General features: G+C 41.8%; 2 protein-coding genes across 7 annotated transcripts in view; one reads left to right on the top strand and one right to left on the bottom strand.

Moving 5' to 3' along the window:
- The window catches only part of RARS2 (arginyl-tRNA synthetase 2, mitochondrial), a 30086-nt gene extending 22371 nt beyond the window's left edge, over positions 1 to 7715 (top strand). For 4 of the 6 annotated variants that reach the window (XM_086876491.1, XM_086876489.1, XM_023922278.2 and 1 more), the window contains exons 14-19: positions 639 to 763; positions 2040 to 2107; positions 2207 to 2316; positions 3320 to 3415; positions 5185 to 5259; positions 6182 to 6791. In XM_086876491.1, coding sequence (XP_086732617.1) covers positions 639 to 763; positions 2040 to 2107; positions 2207 to 2316; positions 3320 to 3415; positions 5185 to 5259; positions 6182 to 6569 — 862 coding nt within the window. In that variant the 3' untranslated portion in view covers positions 6570 to 6791. Of the gene's footprint in view, positions 1 to 638; positions 764 to 2039; positions 2108 to 2206; positions 2317 to 3319; positions 3416 to 5184; positions 5260 to 6181; positions 6792 to 7528 lie in introns of those variants that run through there. The other 2 variants (XM_086876492.1, XM_023922279.2) reach the window with 1 other exon arrangement.
- Positions 7716 to 9100: 1385 nt separating this feature from the next.
- Positions 9101 to 19068, bottom strand: part of SLC35A1 (solute carrier family 35 member A1) — an 18341-nt gene continuing 8373 nt past the window's right edge. Inside the window, exons 3-8 of the mRNA XM_023922281.2 lie at positions 16816 to 16975; positions 16311 to 16463; positions 14996 to 15062; positions 11531 to 11707; positions 10982 to 11116; positions 9101 to 9664 (exon numbers count right to left, since the gene is read on the bottom strand). Of these exons, the coding sequence (XP_023778049.1) occupies positions 9534 to 9664; positions 10982 to 11116; positions 11531 to 11707; positions 14996 to 15062; positions 16311 to 16463; positions 16816 to 16975 (823 nt within the window). The 3' untranslated portion in view covers positions 9101 to 9533. The remainder of the gene's footprint in view (positions 9665 to 10981; positions 11117 to 11530; positions 11708 to 14995; positions 15063 to 16310; positions 16464 to 16815; positions 16976 to 19068) is intronic.

The raw sequence follows: 19068 nt of genomic DNA, 5'->3' as shown, positions 1-19068 counted from the left end.
CAATCTTGTTAGCAATCTGAGCAAAGGTCAGTAATAGATCTCCAGACTAAATCATATTCCCCTCTGCCAGACTGCATGTCTTTTGTGGTTAAATATAGGGTTTTAGCCTTCAGCAATACCTGCCTCCTTTCACAGTGTTTAAAGTTGTGCTAAAGTTACCTTAGATTCTGGACCAAGAATAATGCTTGGGATTTTTACAAGCAGAAACAATGAATACTTTATTATTAGCAATGATTAATTATACTTTTGGTTTAATGTGGCCACAATAGAATTATTATGACTCCTTTTCTAATTATATTAAGAGATCTCTGTTGCCACAGTAATTTGATCTGTCTACAATCCTGTCTCTCCTCAATTTATTGCAAGTTATTGCATTGAGGCCTCTGTACTAAAGCTAGTAGCAAGAGATTCCTGAGCATACAAATGACCAGGCTATCATAACTCTGATCATAATTTTCCCATTATGTAATAAGTATGGAGCTTGGTTGCTGAAATGAGAGTTACTGATTATATCACTGAGCTTCCCACATTGGAGTGTTATTTATTCAGCTGTTATTGCTGTTTCCAGCTCTGAAAAAACACTGCAAACATTTCTCTCGATTGAAATATAATTTTGGTCCTGCTGCTTCTCAACACAGGTGCCAGCATGTGTCTTTTGGTCTAGTTCAAGGCATGAAGACTCGGAGAGGAGAAGTAATTTTTCTGGAAGATGTTTTAAATGAAGTTCGCTCAAGGATGTTACAAAACATGACTTCCACAAAAAGTTAGCTATTTCAGGTCTTATTAGTTTCTTTTGATGTTCTGTGTTGATCACATTGTGTCATATTTTCCACCCTTCACTTCTCCCTGTATTGCACTAACCACAGTAATATGCCCTTTTCCTTTCTTTTTGTACTTCCTATAATATAAACAACATTACAATAATTTTTTGCAACTCTGTGAACTCCCCTAAACTGCAGATTTGCAAATTTTAACATTCAGTTAAATTATTTCATCATGCACTAGGGAGGAAGTACCTGCCTTTCAGGGACAACAGTTGTTTTTTTCTGGAGAGACAAACTACTCAGTAGTAGATTTGGGGCTGGAGTTCAGGGATCAGTTTTTGGAGATCAGGAAATCAGGAGTTTCATCCAAAGGATTTATAGCTCTGACAGTTTTCTCTGGCAAGAGCCTTCCTCGCTTGCCTGCCACTGCTGCCTTGTCACCCTGCCAGCCTCGTGGCTGTTCCCGAGGCCACTGCTCTGCCCCAGATTGTGCTGAAGGGGGGTTTTGCCTGTGCTCCACTCAGCCTGTGGCTCCAGGACCGTTTCCTCCTGATGCACTACAAATCCAAGCAGTTCCCAGTGAAATGCTGCCCCCTCTTGTGCTCTCTGGTGTTAGATGCTGGATTGAGTCAGCAATCTGATCAGTTTAAGTTGTATGCATCTTCCTTGCTCTGCCTCCTCAGCTTTTTTAAAACAGATTACTTTCTTTGTAAGACGGATGAGGAGGTGGTGTTGCTGCTCATGGCAGGGGGTTTGGACTGGATGATCTTTAAAGGTTCCTTCCAACCTTCCAAAGCATTCTGTGATTCTCCCAGTTCAGATTCCCTCAGTATAGTCAGTTTAGGTATTTGCAATGGATAGTGTGAATACTCCCTGAAGCTACATCCAAATGGTCATTAGCCATTGGAACAACTTTTCTTTTTTTGTTTATGCATCTTGTATCACTTGGAACTTTTTTATCAGTTTTTCAACAAAATTTGCATTTCCCTGGTCTCAGAGATTGGCTGTCAGAATTGTGAAATGTACCCTGCATAGTCTGTTGTAATGAACCCTTCCACCTCAAGATCTGTGCTATGCATACAAGGGGAAGTGGGAAAAAGCCTATGTTTTCAGCTTTTAATAGAGATTTATATTCTCTTGCTGCATGCATCCTGACAATTTCCATATTGCTAGTTTACAGTTAAGGAAGATCTGCTCTTACATTGGCATCTCCAAGTCTGAGCAAGAGAGTCGTTACGGTACTGTAGACTTAACGATGTTTTTGTTTCCCTTCAGCAACCAAAGAGGTCCAGGATCCTGTGGAGACAGCAGAGAAGGTTGGTCTTGCAGCACTCATAGTTCAGGTAAGTCTGAGCTGCCTCATGAGGTGTCTGCATTGTCTGTGAGAAGTTATAGATTGAGATGAAGAGCCATGTCTGTGTGACGTCAGTTTATTGTTCCAGGACTTCCGGGGCCTCCTGTCATCTGATTACCAGTTTAGCTGGGATCGAGCTCTCCAGAGTCGGGGAGATACCGGAGTGTTCTTGCAGTACACCCATGCCAGACTCCATAGGTAAGAGGAGCATTTCTGCACAGCAGTCTGACACGAATACTACTGCTTTGTTAAGTAGTAGTGCTAACTCCTTAAATATGACACATGCTCACTTTTACAGCAGAAGTGTGTTTAAGATAGACTTCCCAGAAGAGCAGGCCAATTGAAATCAATATTCTACCTCATTTCTGTGGAACTGAACTAACTGTTCATGTAGTTTGTCAGTTCTAAGGAACATCTTCTCTGTGGTTGGTGTCACTGATGAAGAATGGTTGCCTGGAACTAAAGAAACTGATGTAAAAGCCAAAATGTCCATACTTGTAAAACACACCACTTAATGGAAGTTGAATGTTTGGGCTACCACAGTAACTAGTGGATTATTTTTAACATTGTCATTTCCCACTGTTGATAGCCAAGACTAAAAGGAGATCCCTTCTGGTTGACTCAGGTCAACCACCTGAGATGTTAAACACCTGAGATTAAACACCTGACATGTTTAATTTATTTTTTTTAAAGAGTTTCAGTAGAGTCCAGCTTGAACAATTTTATCAATTATACTGAATTGCCAGAGCAGACCTCAATATGTGTTTTCATGTGAGATTCCTTCCTGAGTGAGGCCAAAGGTGTGAAGCAGCCTGATGTTCTGAGGCAATGGTAGCAGGATATGGTGTTCAGGGAGAACATGCAAGCCTGATCCCTTTCTCTGGTCTGTTCCTCTTGTCATGTAGGTATTGGTGGTTCCAGTTACCATTAGTGGGAGATTGACTACCTCCCTACTCCTTTGAGCTTCTGGACCTGTTGTCCATGCATATCTCTAATCCTGTTGATAATTGACTGGCCAGCACAAATTTTTTTTATTTTCTTTTTAATCTTAGGTTGAAGTCAGCTAGTCTGTCTCAGTGTTCCATTCAGCTTGAGCAGAGCCTACCCTGCTTTCTTAAAAACACAGATTACTGGGTTTTTTGTTCAGCATTGCGAAGAGGTGGTTTTCATCCCATGTTTATTTTCCATTCTTACATTTTAGTTTAGAACAGATGCACGGGAATGCACAGCTAACTGATGTAAATGTGGCGTGCTTGCAAGAGCCAGATGCCATCTCTGTTCTTCAGCATCTTCTCAGGTTTGTCTAGTTTTCTTTCCAAATACCATTTCCCTTAAAATAAATATCTGGACGCGCCACTGACCTATTGAGAGGGCACAGACTGTATGATCATAAGAAAAGAATGGCTGTTTGAGGCAATGTCTTGTCTTTCGTGCCACATGGATTGCAACATTTGAAATGTTAATGACTTTACAAGCCATATGATGGAAAAAGCAGTATTTGGAATATACTCTGTGTACATGAGCCTCCTAATTATTTCTTGCCTTCATAAAAGTGTGCTCAGCTCTGTATAAATATTAGCTGCAGATTTGCTTGGTCCCTCATGTTCTGTTTTTGTCATTGAGAAAAGAGAGAGGCCGTGATGTGCATACGTGCATACACATTTGCTACCTCAGCATCCTTTAGAGCTACTGAACGTGCACAACTGCTGATAGCACTAGTGTTCTTCATCAATTCAGTCTTAAAGTTGAGCACTTTCTGTTTTCATTATTTCATAGATGTATAATTAAACTACAGAGACAGGGAGTTGTCTGTTGTGCGGCCTGTCATGGAGTCAGAAGTGACCAAAGCTTTCAGAATTCCTAGTGAGAATTCCTATATACTGCATTGCACACTGTGCAGTGCCAGCAAGTTACCTTTTTTTACCAACTAAGACCTTCCTGAGGTTGTCTGTTTAAAATTAGGACTTCCAAAGTCATGCCAGTGCACCAGGTGGCTCCTTTGACCTGCACGTGTGGGCTGCAGAGCCCTACCATTAACTGTAATTGCCTCCAGAGTCTGCCTGCAGTCCATCGTGTGCTGCACGCTGTCTTGAGCAACAGCAGGACCAGCCAGCTCTCAGCAAGACCAGTAGTGTCTTATTTGTGCAGTGCCATTGTATTTCGAAAATGTGTGAGTTGTTTCTTGGGATTTTTTTATACTTTAACGTGACTGCTGAGCTGTCATTACCACAGTGTGCTCCCCAGTTCTGCAGCTCATCTTTAAGAGAGGAAGATTCTACAGCAGTTCAGCTTGGACATGCTGGCAGGGATGGGCCTGGGAGCTGAGCAGAGATCAGGAAGTCCAGTCCTCGCTTTAACTTTGACATTTCTTCAGCCCTGGAGGTCTTGGTACCTTCTTGCAGGCCGTGAAAAAGGGCAGCAGAACACATGAAGAAGAAACATAGCTGTCGTGATTGCCTGTACTACCCTGTTTAATACTGTCTTACAAAGTCGTGCTTTGTGTAAGCTATGTAGGATGACCCTTCACAGGGTCATAGGGACCCTACATAGGGAGGTTGGACCAGATCACCCAACCCTTCCAACTTGACCCATTCTGTGGGATTCTGTGTTCCAGGATTTGTCTTTTTCTAATGTTGCAAGATTCCTTTTATCTGCTTAAAATTCTAAGCTTCAGTTACTAAAGGCAATGTCCTCTAAGGGACTATTTTGACTTCCTTGGTTATTTAACACATGTTTTTTGCTCCTAGAAACGTACAATTAGTGTTGAGATGTAAAACCAGACATAATGTTCCAGGAGCAAATACAGCTCTTGTGTTCTCTTTGCTATAGCCTGCCTCTCTGAGCTGTTTGCATGATGAGCAGCAGAAGCAGTCTCCTTCAATAAGTGAACAAGGAAGGAATAATCAGTTGTGTGCTAATGACATGGCTTAGGTCTGCTTCAGAAGATTAGTTTTGCTAATTCTACAGCTGTGGTTGTGTGTTTGTTCTGACTTAAGCAAGTCTGATGAGCCTTCTATCTGAGTACACCTTGTACCACTTCAGCACCAAACAAACCTTCTTTCACAGGTATGATGAGGTCCTGTATAGATCTTCTCAGGATCTGCAACCCAAGCACATTGTCAGCTACCTCCTCACACTGAGGTAAGGTGTTTGCTGATACTGGCAGTGCAGTGAGGACAGGTCTTCCTGAGCTGGCTCTGCAGCCCTCACATCTGCACTGCTTTGAAGAGTAAAAATAGTGGGAAAGATGCAAATTTGTAGGACAGTCTCCCCGAAGCAGGAAATACATAAAGCAGGATAGCAAATAATGTAATAAATAGTAGAGATTAAGGCTGGAACTGGGAACCTCCTGAGAAATATAACAGCTTTTAAGAAAAAATAATCATTTGGCTGAAACCCAATATATGAACCCAAAATCATGCTGGAGTAATGATGTCTTAAGGAGCAGATTTTAGCTGATAACATCCTCTCAATATCAACATTTCAGTTAGGAAATTTTACCCAAAACACTTTTAACCATTATCTCAGCCCACGAACAAAGCCTGTTGCAAGTGTAAGTCATGCACTAATATAATCAGTGCATCTGATTGCCATAGGGATTGGACAGAACCATGAAATGCTAGTGTAGGCTTGGTGGAGGAATCTGAACAGCCTGTGTATGGGGAAGGCTTTAACAAATTAAGGAAAATTGTGTAAAGAATCATGAATCTTGGGAATGATAGGGTAGGCTCTCAAGGATCTTCCTAGAACAGTCTTTTAAGATTGGTTTGTGGGTTTTTTGGGGGGGATGGAGGGCAGGGAGTGGAAGGATATGTGTGAAGTGGGAAGATCACTTTGGGGTTATTTAAGGAGAGTGAAGTTGTCAGGGCGTGCCATCAACATCATGCAGGCTACAGAAAACCATGCCTTCCTTCAGCCAGGTGCAGAGGCTGTTGGAAATCAGCCTGTGGCATGCTGCAGTTGTGGGTGGCTCTTCCAGTTCTGCTGCTTTCTGTAGCCCACAGCACTGTGTTTGTCAAGTGACTTGCTCCTTCTCACCGTTCTCCCGTGTTTTCCCTTTCAGCCACCTGGCAGCCGTGGCACACAAAACCCTTCCCGTGAAAGGCAGCACCCCCGATGTGGCACAGGTACGGCACAGCGGGGTTGGGGGCTGGAGCCTGGAGGGCGGCCCGAGGAAGGATCCAGCAGCTTTGCCAGCCCAGCTGTGTCACCACTGGGGGGAATACGAGCCCGCAGGCAGAAGAGCCAACAGCCAGGCTCTCCTGTGGGTGGCACTGCTTTGGGAAGACAGGGATTGCTGTTCGCAGCTGTGCATTCCAGAAAGGGCTGCTCTGCTTGAGCCTCCAAAAACACAACACTCTCTCTTAAGGACAACTGCTCCAGACCCAGTCAAGCACCTACTCATCACCTTTCCTTCTAAATGTTTTAAGAGTAAACATTTGGGCATTTAACTTGCTTGTTGACTTTTCTTTTTACGGTTTCCTTTAGTGGTCATGAGGGAAGATAGAGAATTAGGAGAAAACAGAATCTTGTCTCCTCCTTCTTGCCACCTACATATCCCAAGTTGTCGGTATTGCCTTTCTAGCTAAAGCACAGAGGCTGACAACTGTTAATGCCATTCCAAATAAATGCAAATTCTTTTTTTCTGATCTCCCAGGCAATGTTTGACCCCCTAATGACTCAGTAAATGATATATTAATTACATTGCCTTTCTTATTTTCTTTCATCTACTTCAAAAGGAATTACCTATTTGATTTTGGTAGGAAATCGTCAACATTTAAGTGTTGATCTGTGCTGTGGGGGGCATTGGTGCCTTTGGAGATGGACTGTGCCAAACTTCAAGGAAAACTTTAGTTCCTTATCCTGTAAATATTTCTAAATTCCTAAAAATACTAAAAATATTTCCAAAGATCTTGCAATGTGACAACTTTCAAGAACTATGATTTTTGGAGCAAGCTTGATAGAGCCCTTCCCAAATAGCCAGGTGTGTAACAGCCAAGACATTGACAAGGGAAATTTTCAAAGCAGCCCATAGTTGCTTGACAGCCTGTCACACAGGCACGTTGAGGGGAGAGATTCCAGCGGTATCCTCAGGCTGTTCTAGACCGTGGTGCATGAGAGATTTTCAGCTTTTAGTCATTGCACTGTTTCTCAGGCATCTCTGCTTGCTCTGCCCCGAGGGCTGGGCTGAACATTCCGTCTTCCTTTGTTTGACGAAGTGTCCCTCTGTTAACAGTGCAATGGGCTGCCAGGAGCTGCTGTGAATTCTGGCACGCAGGTTTTTTGTAGATCCGAGTCCCGGTGGGGGCCGGCTGCGCACAGTGTTCTCACCTCTGCGTCTACCTGCTGTCCCAAGAACCACACCCTATTGCTACAGCACTACCCTAAAGTGTTTTTCCTTGTTTTCCAGGCACGGCTCTGTCTCTTCCATGCTGCACGCTCCGTTCTAGCCAATGGAATGAAACTTCTCGGCATTACACCCGTAACTGAAATGTAACAAGGCCGTATCCAATGTCAAGTGATTTTGTAAAAATGACTTAGTAAAGACTTGTAAAAATTTTGAAAAAATCACTTAGTAAAGTGATTTTTGTCCACAATAATAAGAATCTTGTCCTGTGTGTCACTACTACTCCAGGCTGGAAACTCCATCTGCACTGGGAGCTTTGTGTTCTCCATCCTACCAAGCTGCCGCAGAGCAGCTGTGGGACAGCCACATTTGCCATTTGCAGTGGGCAAGGCTATCATAATCACTTTCTTCAGGCATTTGGTGGCAAGCAGAGTGCTTAACACTCTACTCTACCTGGAATTTCCCATAAAAGAGAACTGCTGTGTATTTGCCATGTAAATACCACATCCTTGTGGTAGAGGAAGTGGTATTAACTGTGCTGCCCTAAGCAAAGTTCTCCACTCCTCCTTGCCGCTGTGTACCAAGGTCTTACGGCACAGTGGCTCCTGGTGCTGTCTCCTGTAATAAACAGAGTTACTCAGACCCTGCAGAGACCTTTTCCTGCGTGTTGTGCTGCATTTCCCCTACAGAAACCTCAGCCAGGCCCAACTGCCAGCAGTCACACCCTGCTCCTCAGCCCTTCCTCTGTGCCACTGACGTGATGGCTGGTGAGAAGAGACTGCTGCCCAGCTGGTGGAAGAGGAAGCACAGTGTTCCCTCAGCACTGTGCGCACAGGCAGACGTGGCAGGTGCTGCTTGGCACCCCTGAGCCTCACACTGCTGTAGAGAGATGGAGCAGCACCTGTGAGGTCCTGCAGGTGCCTGGCAATACCTTCCACCATGGAAGCCTCAACTCCCAAGAGCAGCACTGTGGTGGAAGAGTTGGTGAAACACAGAGGGGACCATCCTCTCCCACTGGAAGAGAACTTAGGCATATTTGTTACTGCTGTGTTTAACGTGCCCCACTTTCAAGTAAATCCCAGCTGCTTAATTCATGTCCAAAGAAATGTAGCCAAGAGTATGAAATTGGTCACATTTCAACTCCACTGTGAATGTCAACAAGTTGCCCAAATGCACCAGGGTCTGTTTTCCCTTAATGTAGAATTGAAATATCTGGAAGTACTCAGAAGAAATTACAGTTGGCACTAATAAAGGTGAACATTATTACAGGAACCTTTTTCAAGCATCTGTATGCACAGAGGGGTTGATAAAGATCTTGTAGATAGAAACTTTGTGTTGACTCATTCACACATAAGCCAGAGGTACAGGAACAAATACAAACCTTCCCCTGTACTACATATAAAAGATCTGCTTACCACCTCTAGCTGATATAAAAACACATTTTAAAGAGTAAAAGGAAATCCACAGCTTCAGTCTTTCATCTGACTTTTTAAACCAAACAACAAAGGCTATCTCTATCACACTGAGGTAGGTGATGCTCAAAGCAGAGGTCTTCCCTGCAGAGTTGCATCATCTCGTACTTGTTGCCTAAAAGAGAAACTCTTCTGTTATTAATCAAACAGCAATTGCCAAGTATTTTAAGAGAAAATTCTGGCAGTTGTTGCTTTTTTAATAGTTTTTTTTTTTTACAAAGCTTTCAGGCATTTCTGCCCTCAAAGAGCAAGACAGTTTATCAAATACACAAAGAACCGATTTCTCTCTATTATATACATTATATACAATTGAGTGATCAGTTCCTTCATTGGGTTTTCCTTGTAAATGAGACTCTTCATTGACGATGTGAATGAAGAATACCTTCCATAAAATACCCAGCCAGCTCCTCAGCTGCAGTGTAGCCTCAGTGTCAGCCGCTGGAAACAACACAGGTAAGACAGAACTAACTTCTGCTTTTAGTCTATCCCACTTAAACCATTTCATGACTAGCTTAAGGCTAATTTTGGAAAAAAAATACAGTTTTTTTTAAAGTTTGTGTTTTCTCTTGTCCATCTGTCCATTTTTATGGACAACATCACACAGTAGCAAGTCTCTCTTTTGAGCTTTTAGTCTCTGAGGGCTGGATTTTTGTGGTGTCTTGTCGAGGTAATCCATAGAGGTAAATAGAAATACACACCAGGAAAGCACCCAGGGAGAAGGTAACAGCTGAAAGGAGACAAAATAGTTTAAATAAATACATCCATATAAGAAACCTTCAGCAAGCCACATAAGTTATGATATCTGGGTGACAGCATTGAAGTTACCCAAAACGAAAGAAGACAGCAAGTTATTGATAAGTCACAGCATTTAACTTCATCCTGTCACTGGGATCTCTTGAGTGTTTACAATCCCCACACGGTTCCAATTAGTCTCATCAGCAATAATGTGGTGGTAGTGGTCATACAAGCAAGAGTGAAGCATCTCCTGCGGTCCCAGGTGCCATCTGTACAGGCCTACATTACAATGAACTTAATAATAAAAAGTCAGTGGATGTGATAAAGTAGCCTGTGATAACACCTTTTTTAACTTTCCATGTCTAGACAGGGTTATTAAGAAACTCCATTAATGAGGCTTTCACAGAAAACTCATTAGTCCAGGTTTGATTTGTGTCAACTGTCAGGAAAACATTCTGCCCAAGTAAGTTTTTAAAATTTTTTCATCTCTTGCTTTACGGTGCTCTTTTGCAGCCAAACACTGATTATTTTCTCCTTATGCAAACTTTCCTTAAGTTTTGTCTCACTAATACTACATCAAAAAGCTAGTTTTTACACCATTTTCCCACACCACCTTTGGACTGAGGTAAGAAACTACCCACAACTAAACAGTGAAGGACTGAGAAGCAGGAGTACTGGGCACAGTATCAGACACAGACTTGACTGGGGAGAAAATCCTTTGTAGTTGCAGAACAGCCCAGAGCCATCTGCTTTCCTCTCAAAAACATTCACCACATCAGTCAGTCACAACCCCAGCTACTCTGACTTTCTCACATGCTGGTGTCCACAGCAGCTGGGGAAAGTAAAAGTTAAGGCAGTAGTGGGTGCAACTCATCAAGGATGTGTAAAGCCCTTGAAGAAATAGCTGAGGAATTAATTTGGCACTGGCTGTACTAAACCTGACAAGAAATAATAACTCATCAACAGCAGTCCCAAGGTAAACAGCTGTATCACACTAAACTGCATCAGACAGTGATGCATGAAAATAAAGCTGTTTAAGCCAGAAAGGTTCTTTCTGTTTGAAGTTGTAGATGCCTCTGAAAGAACAAAGCACCAATGTCTTTGAAAGCACAGAGTCACCAAGCACCTTTGTGCACCACAGCGAGAATCGATGATGCATGAGTGCATGGGATTCCTGGAGAAGACTTGAAGCTAAAACCAGAAAAACTGAGAGGGGCATAAACGATGGCTTTGGTATGAGCTATGTACAGCAGGCTGGGCAGGCAAGAAACATGCACAGTGATCAAATCAAAGGCAGAAAGGCACTTACTTATCTGGAGGCCAAAGAGGGTGTATGATGCCACTGTAGAGAGAACAATGGCTGCCGCTGCAGAAAAGCCTTTCATGATGTTATCTGTGTACTTAACAACCACCGAGGTGTAGATGCCACCCACGCTGGCCAGAACTGGGAAGCAGATAAGGTGTTACCATAAGTACAGGTGCAGTAGGTTACTCTTGAAATCCATTTACTCCACTGGTGTTCTCCTACTTTGGGCTCCATTACTCTAATTAGTAATTTAACAGATCATTCATAGAATGGGATGCCTCCTTGGCATCCTGTAAATAAGATAAAACTCATTTAAAGATGATCTACTTGCTAGTCAATTATTTAGCCTGCTGTTTCAGCACAGTTTTAAATTTAATAACTTCTTCAACAACTTTATTTGAATAGCTTCCAATAAAGTGATACTTTTTAAATAAAATCCCTCAACACACAGCTATGAGTGTGTCAGACTGAATTTGTAGCTTCCTGCAATCATTTGTATCATTGTTAAAGAAGAAAAACAATGTCAAAAGACTAAATCCACAAGATACTTACAGACAACAAACCAGACGTAGTATGTGTAGCCATAGAAAAACCCTTTCTCAAGAACTTTGGCTCCATCTGACATGTACACAACAAATAAATTCACCACAATCCCAGATAAGTACAGCTGAATGTTCCTCACCCACAAGGAAGTATCTGAACTCTTTAACACCTTTTCAAAATAAACTCCTGAAAAAAACAAAACAAAACAAACAAAAACTTGAAAATGTTTCGGTGAGAAGAATGATTCATTGTTTATTGCATTTTAAAACCAGACAACCTCTCAGAGCCAGCAAACTCCCAAGCTCACTATCCTTGGAAGACGCTGCTGAACACCAATGATGGATCCACTGTTGGTGGTGGCCCCACTCCTCTAGGCTCGACCCTTGGCCCTCTGAGAAGATAAGAAGGCATCCCATGGAAGTACTTCACTGAACTCATGGCACTGTGTACAAACTCCTTTACATCTGTATGAGCATGAATATACTATAGCAAAGGGACTATGAATGCTCCTCTCTTACATTCTCAGGTACTTTTGATTTGTAACTAACTGAGCCCTATAAGGAGTTACTGTTGTCTCATAGAATTTTTTCCAATTAGGTTGTTAAGTTTAAGTGCAGTTACAACCTTTAGGCATAAACCATTGGTCAAGTCCGGGGCTAAGTTTAGCAAGGGGATCCATATGCTTTGACTCAATGGGAAGGTCTCCCTCAATCCTGTTTATCCTTCCCTATCTTCATGCTTTTTCAATCCACAGCCTCCATGAAAATAATTTAACGTTGATTTTAGTTTTAGATTGATTTTAATCTGATTTTTCTTGGGGGGTAGGAGAGGATCTATATTACCTCAGTACTGAAACTGAAAACTCCTCAGGAGCTTTGTGCAGGCAGAGCACTTGGCAGAGCAGCTCGTTCTGAAACCACAGCTTTGGGGGATTTACAAGAGCAAATCAAAACTGAGGCCTTCTGCTAATTGAAACTACAGCTTGGTTTTGAGGAAGTGGAATCCATTTTAATCTAAAGCTCTAGTTCTCATACCACATTGAAGAGCATCATTTTTATGCTTTGCATTACTGAAACTCCCCAAATACTTCTTCATTATTCTACTTGGGAGGCATTTGTCAGACTAAGAGGCAGACATTTGGCAAGGCCCTCACCACCTGCCTTTTTAACCATTGCTCATCCATCAGGACTCTGCCAAGCTCTGGAATCTCCTCCACATTTCAAAACACAGAGCAGTTTGCAGGACTCTTACCAGCGACTTCCATGACCTTCTGGTGAGAGCCCTAGACTCTAGGGCTAGAATTTTATTGGTGATTAATATCACATATGATCCTTCATGCAATATGAGAAAATAGTATGGAACCAACAAAGGTGGCACAAAGACCTGTGTGTTAGAAGCCCTAGGCACAACAACCCCACCCCCAAAAAATCCCCAAGTTAGCTTCAAGGAAGGTCTTGCTACTCTTTATTAATGAAAAATGCAATTTATAATTTAATAGAATACCATGAGTATTTATGGTGAATGAATGAGAAGGCAGATTTATATTTCAGGGGTTCAAATAATATAAAACCAAGGAAATATGACATTATCTCATAAAAAATGTAAACAACAAACTAGTATTGTAAAAGACTGCAGCCTTTAAAATAATCCAGAGTAATTACCTTGAGACTTCTGTCCCCTGAGAAGACCCACAGAGCACAACAACGTGTAATTAACATAACAGAAATTTGGCTTGAGTATGAACAATACTTGTTAATGTTATAAACTCAGAAAACAGTAGGCAAATCAATAAAACTATGCTCCTAGGTTTGTGACTATACAGTTCACAAATCCACTAGGCAAGATGAAGGAAAGAATGGGGGCTGATTAGGAGAACTTACTCCTCAGAACTGTTTTAAGTCACAAAGAATCTGCTGTTAAATTATCCCTCCAATGCTTTTAAAAGCATTGTTGGGGCCCCAGATACTTGGAAATTATCACAGGATCAGCAATTTGAGGGAAAAAAAAATTTCTTTTCCATCCCTAAGTGACAAAAACACACAACCTTTTTTTCATTTTTCTGGACTAATAAAACACACCATAAAACATGGTCAGTCCAGAAACTGAAGGTCTAATGGCAAAATAACTGCTTCATGTGAGCGTGGGAAGGAAGAACAGGAAGGGAATTTGAATATAATTTATGTTTTCAACATGTAAAGCCCCAAGGGCACAAGGAGCTCCTTGGATGAAACACACAGTCCCTCCCAGCTGCCCCAGAGCTTCAGCTGTCAGCAAGGAAACCCAAGCTGCAATCCTTTAGCAGGAGAAGAAAGCCCCAAGTGTCTCAAGCTGCCTGCATCAGTGTGTCAGTGCTCTGAATTTGCAGGCCTTTGGAAGCACAGCTATTGACCCACATTAATGGGGAAAGCAGGAGTTTTAGGAGACTCTGAAGGCTATATTTTGTCTTGCGGCTTGGGAGCATCTATTTAAATGAGGAAATTCATAATCTTCCAGGAAAAGCTGACTGAGCTCTACACAGTTTTATTTAGTATTTCTGCTTCAAAGTGCCCATTTCACTGAGATGACACCAAATGACACTCTCCTCCTTTCCTCCTCTACCCACCAGAATGTTTTTCCATGAGTAACGAGCATCTACGCACAGCACAAGATTAGTCTTCAAGATTTTACAGTACTGGAGGTGGGTGATAGTACTTTGATTTTTTACAGAGGATGGGGGAAGAATCCAGTTTACAGCCAGAGGAATATGCCCCATGAGCCAAATTTCAAATTACCAAGTAATTTGCGTATCTTTACTTCCGAGCTTGTCCTAAAACTTGTCCTAAAGTTTTGGTGTCCTTCTTCAGAAGCGAGAGAAAAAACTACGCTGAGGGGAGACACTGGTTGTAGAACAAAGCAAAAATAAACAAAACAAAAAATCCTTCATTGAGTTTATCCAGGCTTCCTGCTACTAATCGACCTCTCTGCCTCTCTCATGCTCCCTCTACATCCTAGACAGATTTTCCACCTACAGAACTATGGTGACGTGTATTTCAGGGCTGAGCTGGTACAAGAACTCAGCGAGGAGCTCAGTTCCCCTCGTAAAAAAAACACAAGTATTTAATGTGATCACCAAAGGGGAGCTATTCACTGCAAAGTAAACTTTGTAAAATTGATGTGCATTAATTAAATGTACAGAGTGAGTCATTACACTGCTCCCTACAGTCTTACTCACAGCATTTGAAAGACACTTCCACTTGTAAACCAGCCCTCTATGCTGCATCATGTAAAACCAATGGTACATGCTCCTATCATTTTCTTGACAATGGGAGTAATCATGTTATGAATCTGCCATAATTACCAAAAGTAGAAGATAATTATGGGCAGAGGGAATAAGCTACTAAAGGAGGACAGTTAACAAATGTAGAATGTTCAGTTTTAAATACTGTGAGTTCTCCAATCCTTCAGTGCAACCCACGTACCCAAATAATACTGTACCTGCAAATCCTGAACACAGCACTGCCACAGCAATCGCTCCAAACCCTAGCCATGGGTTCTGCTCCACCTGCAACATCAACCATTATTTTAAAAAGGATACAACACTTCAGACATTCACAATAATCAGTTCCAGAGTCCTGTGGTTTAACTTCAGCCATCAACTAAGGACCACCCTGCTCTTCACTCATTCCCCCCAAGCCCCACAGTGGGGAGAAGAATTGAAAACAAAGAGTTAACTTTGTGGGTTGATATAAGCCCAGTTTAATAACTAAATCAAAATACAAATTACTAATAATTCTAGTATTAACAAAAGGAGAGAGAGATATAAAACCCAAGAAAACTAAGTGATGTAAAAGATAATTGATCACCACCTGCTGACAGATGCCCAGCCAATCCTGCAGCAGCAATCAGCCCCTCCTGACTTTCCCTGATTTTCCATACTGGGTGTAATGTTCTGTGGTATAGCATATCCCTTTGGCCAGGTCAGCTGTCCTGGCCATACTCCCTCCTGGTTTCTTGTGTCACTCCTCACTGACACAGCAGGAGACATTGAAAAGACCTGGACACATGATTAAGCACTACTGAGCCACAACTAAAACATCAGTGTGTTACCAACATTGTTCTCATACTAAATCCAAAACACAGCACTGAAACTGCTACTGCTAGGAAGAAATGTAATTCTATCCTAGTCAAAACCAAGGCGCAGAGTTACTTCATTAAGTAGAGCCAAATGATTAGCGTTTCACTGCAGTACCACGTGCACTTGCTGATCTAGGGCTGTCCCTCAGATCAGCTCAGTGCTGCTGTGTGGTGTTTCACTTTCTGGGGGTAGCTCACCAGTGCTCAGAGGCTGTCCACTTGGCTGTGGCCAGTACTGCCAGAGGCATGACCTACCTTTCCCACTAATGCAGCTGAGCAGCAGCTATGACCCAAGAAACAGAAGACACTTGTTTCTCCCTACAACGGTATTAGGTCAGTCCCTCTGAAGGGTGTGTTTAAATGACATATACACGCTGCACTGGAGTTTCACTCCTAATTCCTCCCAGTGCTTTGATTCCAAGTTCTCCATTCCAACAATTACAATGTTACCATGGCCAACTGCTGGAAACAATCTATTACTCAGACACTCCTAGGACGCTGCATTAGACTGATTATGATAGCTGTGGTAATTTATATTAATTGTAGCAATCAGTTGTGTTTCCAACAAGGGAGACAGAAGCAATACTACAAGCCTGCCTGAACTGGTACACAGTAAAGGTGAAATAATCAAGGGTCGTTTATTCTTTATCTGAAGAGGCAAAATATTAACTCTTACCTGTACTTTTGTAGCCTGAGCAGGCTCCCACTGAACAAGGGTAACACCACCACATAGCATGAAGACAGAGAACCACTGCAACTTACTAAGGGTACGGTTCAGCATCAGGACCGTACATAAAGCTGTACAAGGGATCTTCAACTGGTATGTCACCTAAAAAAGATGGAAATGTAGTGTAGAGAACATGGTTTTATAAACTCCTCTAAAACAAGAAAATAAAATGGTAAATTCAACTACAGAATGACAGATTTTTATATTCATTGATTTCCTACAGATCCATCACCAGCTACAACAAAGCGAATTTGAACTGACTCTGGCAGTGAGTGGCTTAGCTCAGAAAGCTAGAGCTCTGCAGCAGAGTGTATGCTCTGAATATAACAAAGCACAGTTTGGCTTTTAATACTGAGGCTGAAGAGTGCTGTGTGCCAGGAAGACACCAGACATGTGTGCCTCATGAACCAGGAAAAATATTTCCAGATCTGTTACTGACAGAAACTTGTCTTACCTGGTAGACTGCAGCATCCAAGTTGCTAAGAGCCACGAAGGCCATGTTATTTTGGAGAGCGTACACCACAGATGGAACACTTAATTTTAACAATTCTTTAGGACTTCCAAATACATTTTCTTTTAAAGATGTTATTAACCTTGTGAGACTTCCGGTTTCTCTGCAAAACAAAATATTAGCATAACTGAGGGCATTCTTAGATGGGTATTTTAAAACAGAAATCAAATCACTGAATCCCTTGGGAGGGCTGAAAATTTGTTCTCCACAATCTTTTTGCTCATAAAAGAAAAAAAGGTTAACTGCCAAAAAACAAGAGAGGTTTTGAACAAGTAAAAAGCCCTGAAGGCAAGAAAGACATTCTGAAATCAGGAAGTTAGATGCATTAATGTGTAGCAGTGTCAATATAGGCAGTGAAGCAGAAGGCTGTTGTTCATGTCTCCCCTTTTTTACTGGGTATTAATGTCTGTGTATGATGTCATGCCCATGATCTTCCAGATTCCCTTTAAACTGGGCCTGTAAACAGTACAGTCAAAAAAGGATTGTACCCTTGGACACTACTTACCTAGAAAAACCTCTCATTCCTCAGTCAGCCATGTGCTCCCAGTCTCACTTGTGCTGTGGGAGATGCTGGACCAGCACCAGCACACACATGAAGAGGTCTGGCGGGTGTGTGGGGGCTCCCTGTCGCCTGTCCCTGTCTTTGCATTTCACACCTCCCCTTCAAGTAATTACAGTGTGTGACAGAGCAGCCAATGGGGAAGAACATGTTTCTGCTGGCTGCTTTTGCAGTTTGCTACTCAGCTTTTCACAGCTGCATTACTGGTTCTCCCTTATCACCTGTACCTCAATCTGACATTTGCTGCTTACTTGTTGCTGCTGCTCCAGTCCTCTTCCCAGTTCTCCCACGGCCCCCATTTTCCAATCTTCTCTTGCTTAGCACTGACAAATATCAACATCCAAAATCATTCCTGCCCCCTCCCACAGGCCTTGCAACTTGCAAACTGTACTGCTCTTAAATTTAACTCTCCCTGGGGTTCTACTGCCTACTTGTATGAATAAATAGCTTTAACCACATTGTTTCAGCGTATCTTCCTTTCCACATCAGCCCTACTCTGTACTCCAGTTCCTAAACTTTTCCTCTCCAGAGATTCACAGACTTTACCCTCTCATGATCCTTCCATCCAAATTTGCCTTTCCTTGCCTACCTCCGTTCTTCCACAAAGCATTTACTTCCTTTCCTTGTTGTTTTGGTTTTTATTTCCCCCGGTAGGGAGTGCTGCGGGAAGCTGCAAGGGATTCTTTTTGTATTTTTCCATAACAGAAAGCACACACAAAAAAACAGACATGTCTGGAACAATCACAACAAGAAAATCCATGGACAAGTAGCACTTAAAGTGAAGTCTGCAATACAAGAAAGGGGAAGAGTTCCTGCAATAGTTCACCATGGTTAATTGCACTAAATACAAAACTATATAAAATGTTAGGAGTGATTGATATTATGGGCATTTTTTTTTTGCTTTGTTCCATTTCTGAATGTATTTACTACATTGTCTAGGACTGGGAGATAAGACATGCAAGAAAATTGGGTAATACTCAAGTGCAGCTGGACTCAAGAGCTTCTGTCTCAAATGTTTAATTGAAAATAAAATATATTTAGCACAGACACAGTTCTACTCCATGAAAATAAGAAATAAAAAAACCCAAAAAAAACCCACAGTTCTATTCATTGATACTAAGGTGGGCTGTCAAACAAGAAAATAGTATTTAAACTATACCTGTTTCTGTTCCAGACCATGCTCGGTCAATCTGCTGATCACATTTTCAATGTCACAGAAGCAACAGTACTGTCTATTTTGACTTCTAGAAGCAAATTTCAGCAATGAAGAACACGTCTAATAATCACCATCTTCCCTTAGTTTTTGAGAACAAGAAGATGAACTATCTAATAGTTCATCTGTGCAGTGGATGTGCTTTTGAAGCATGCACTTACCAAGAATCTCTAACTATAAGTTGAATTCAGTACATGGCCAAAAAATAACTTAAACCAAACCTAAATGTACAGCTGATAATGCAAAATTAGGTGCCCAGAGAAGTATGCTGCAAGATTAAATTCAAAAATGAAAATTATCTATATTGAATATATCTATATTCAATATAGAATAAATGTATCTATATTGAATTCAGCTTTCTTGATGTTGATCTAGGTTTGAATTTTAAAACATAATAAATTTTCTTTGTAGAATGGTTCAGGTT

The sequence above is a fragment of the Cyanistes caeruleus genome, chromosome 2, assembly GCF_971803275.1.
Source record: "Cyanistes caeruleus chromosome 2, bCyaCae1.hap1.1, whole genome shotgun sequence".
Classification (NCBI taxonomy): domain Eukaryota; kingdom Metazoa; phylum Chordata; class Aves; order Passeriformes; family Paridae; genus Cyanistes; species Cyanistes caeruleus.
Note: the sequence above shows the minus strand (reverse complement) of the source record. Positions and strands in the feature narration are given on the sequence as shown.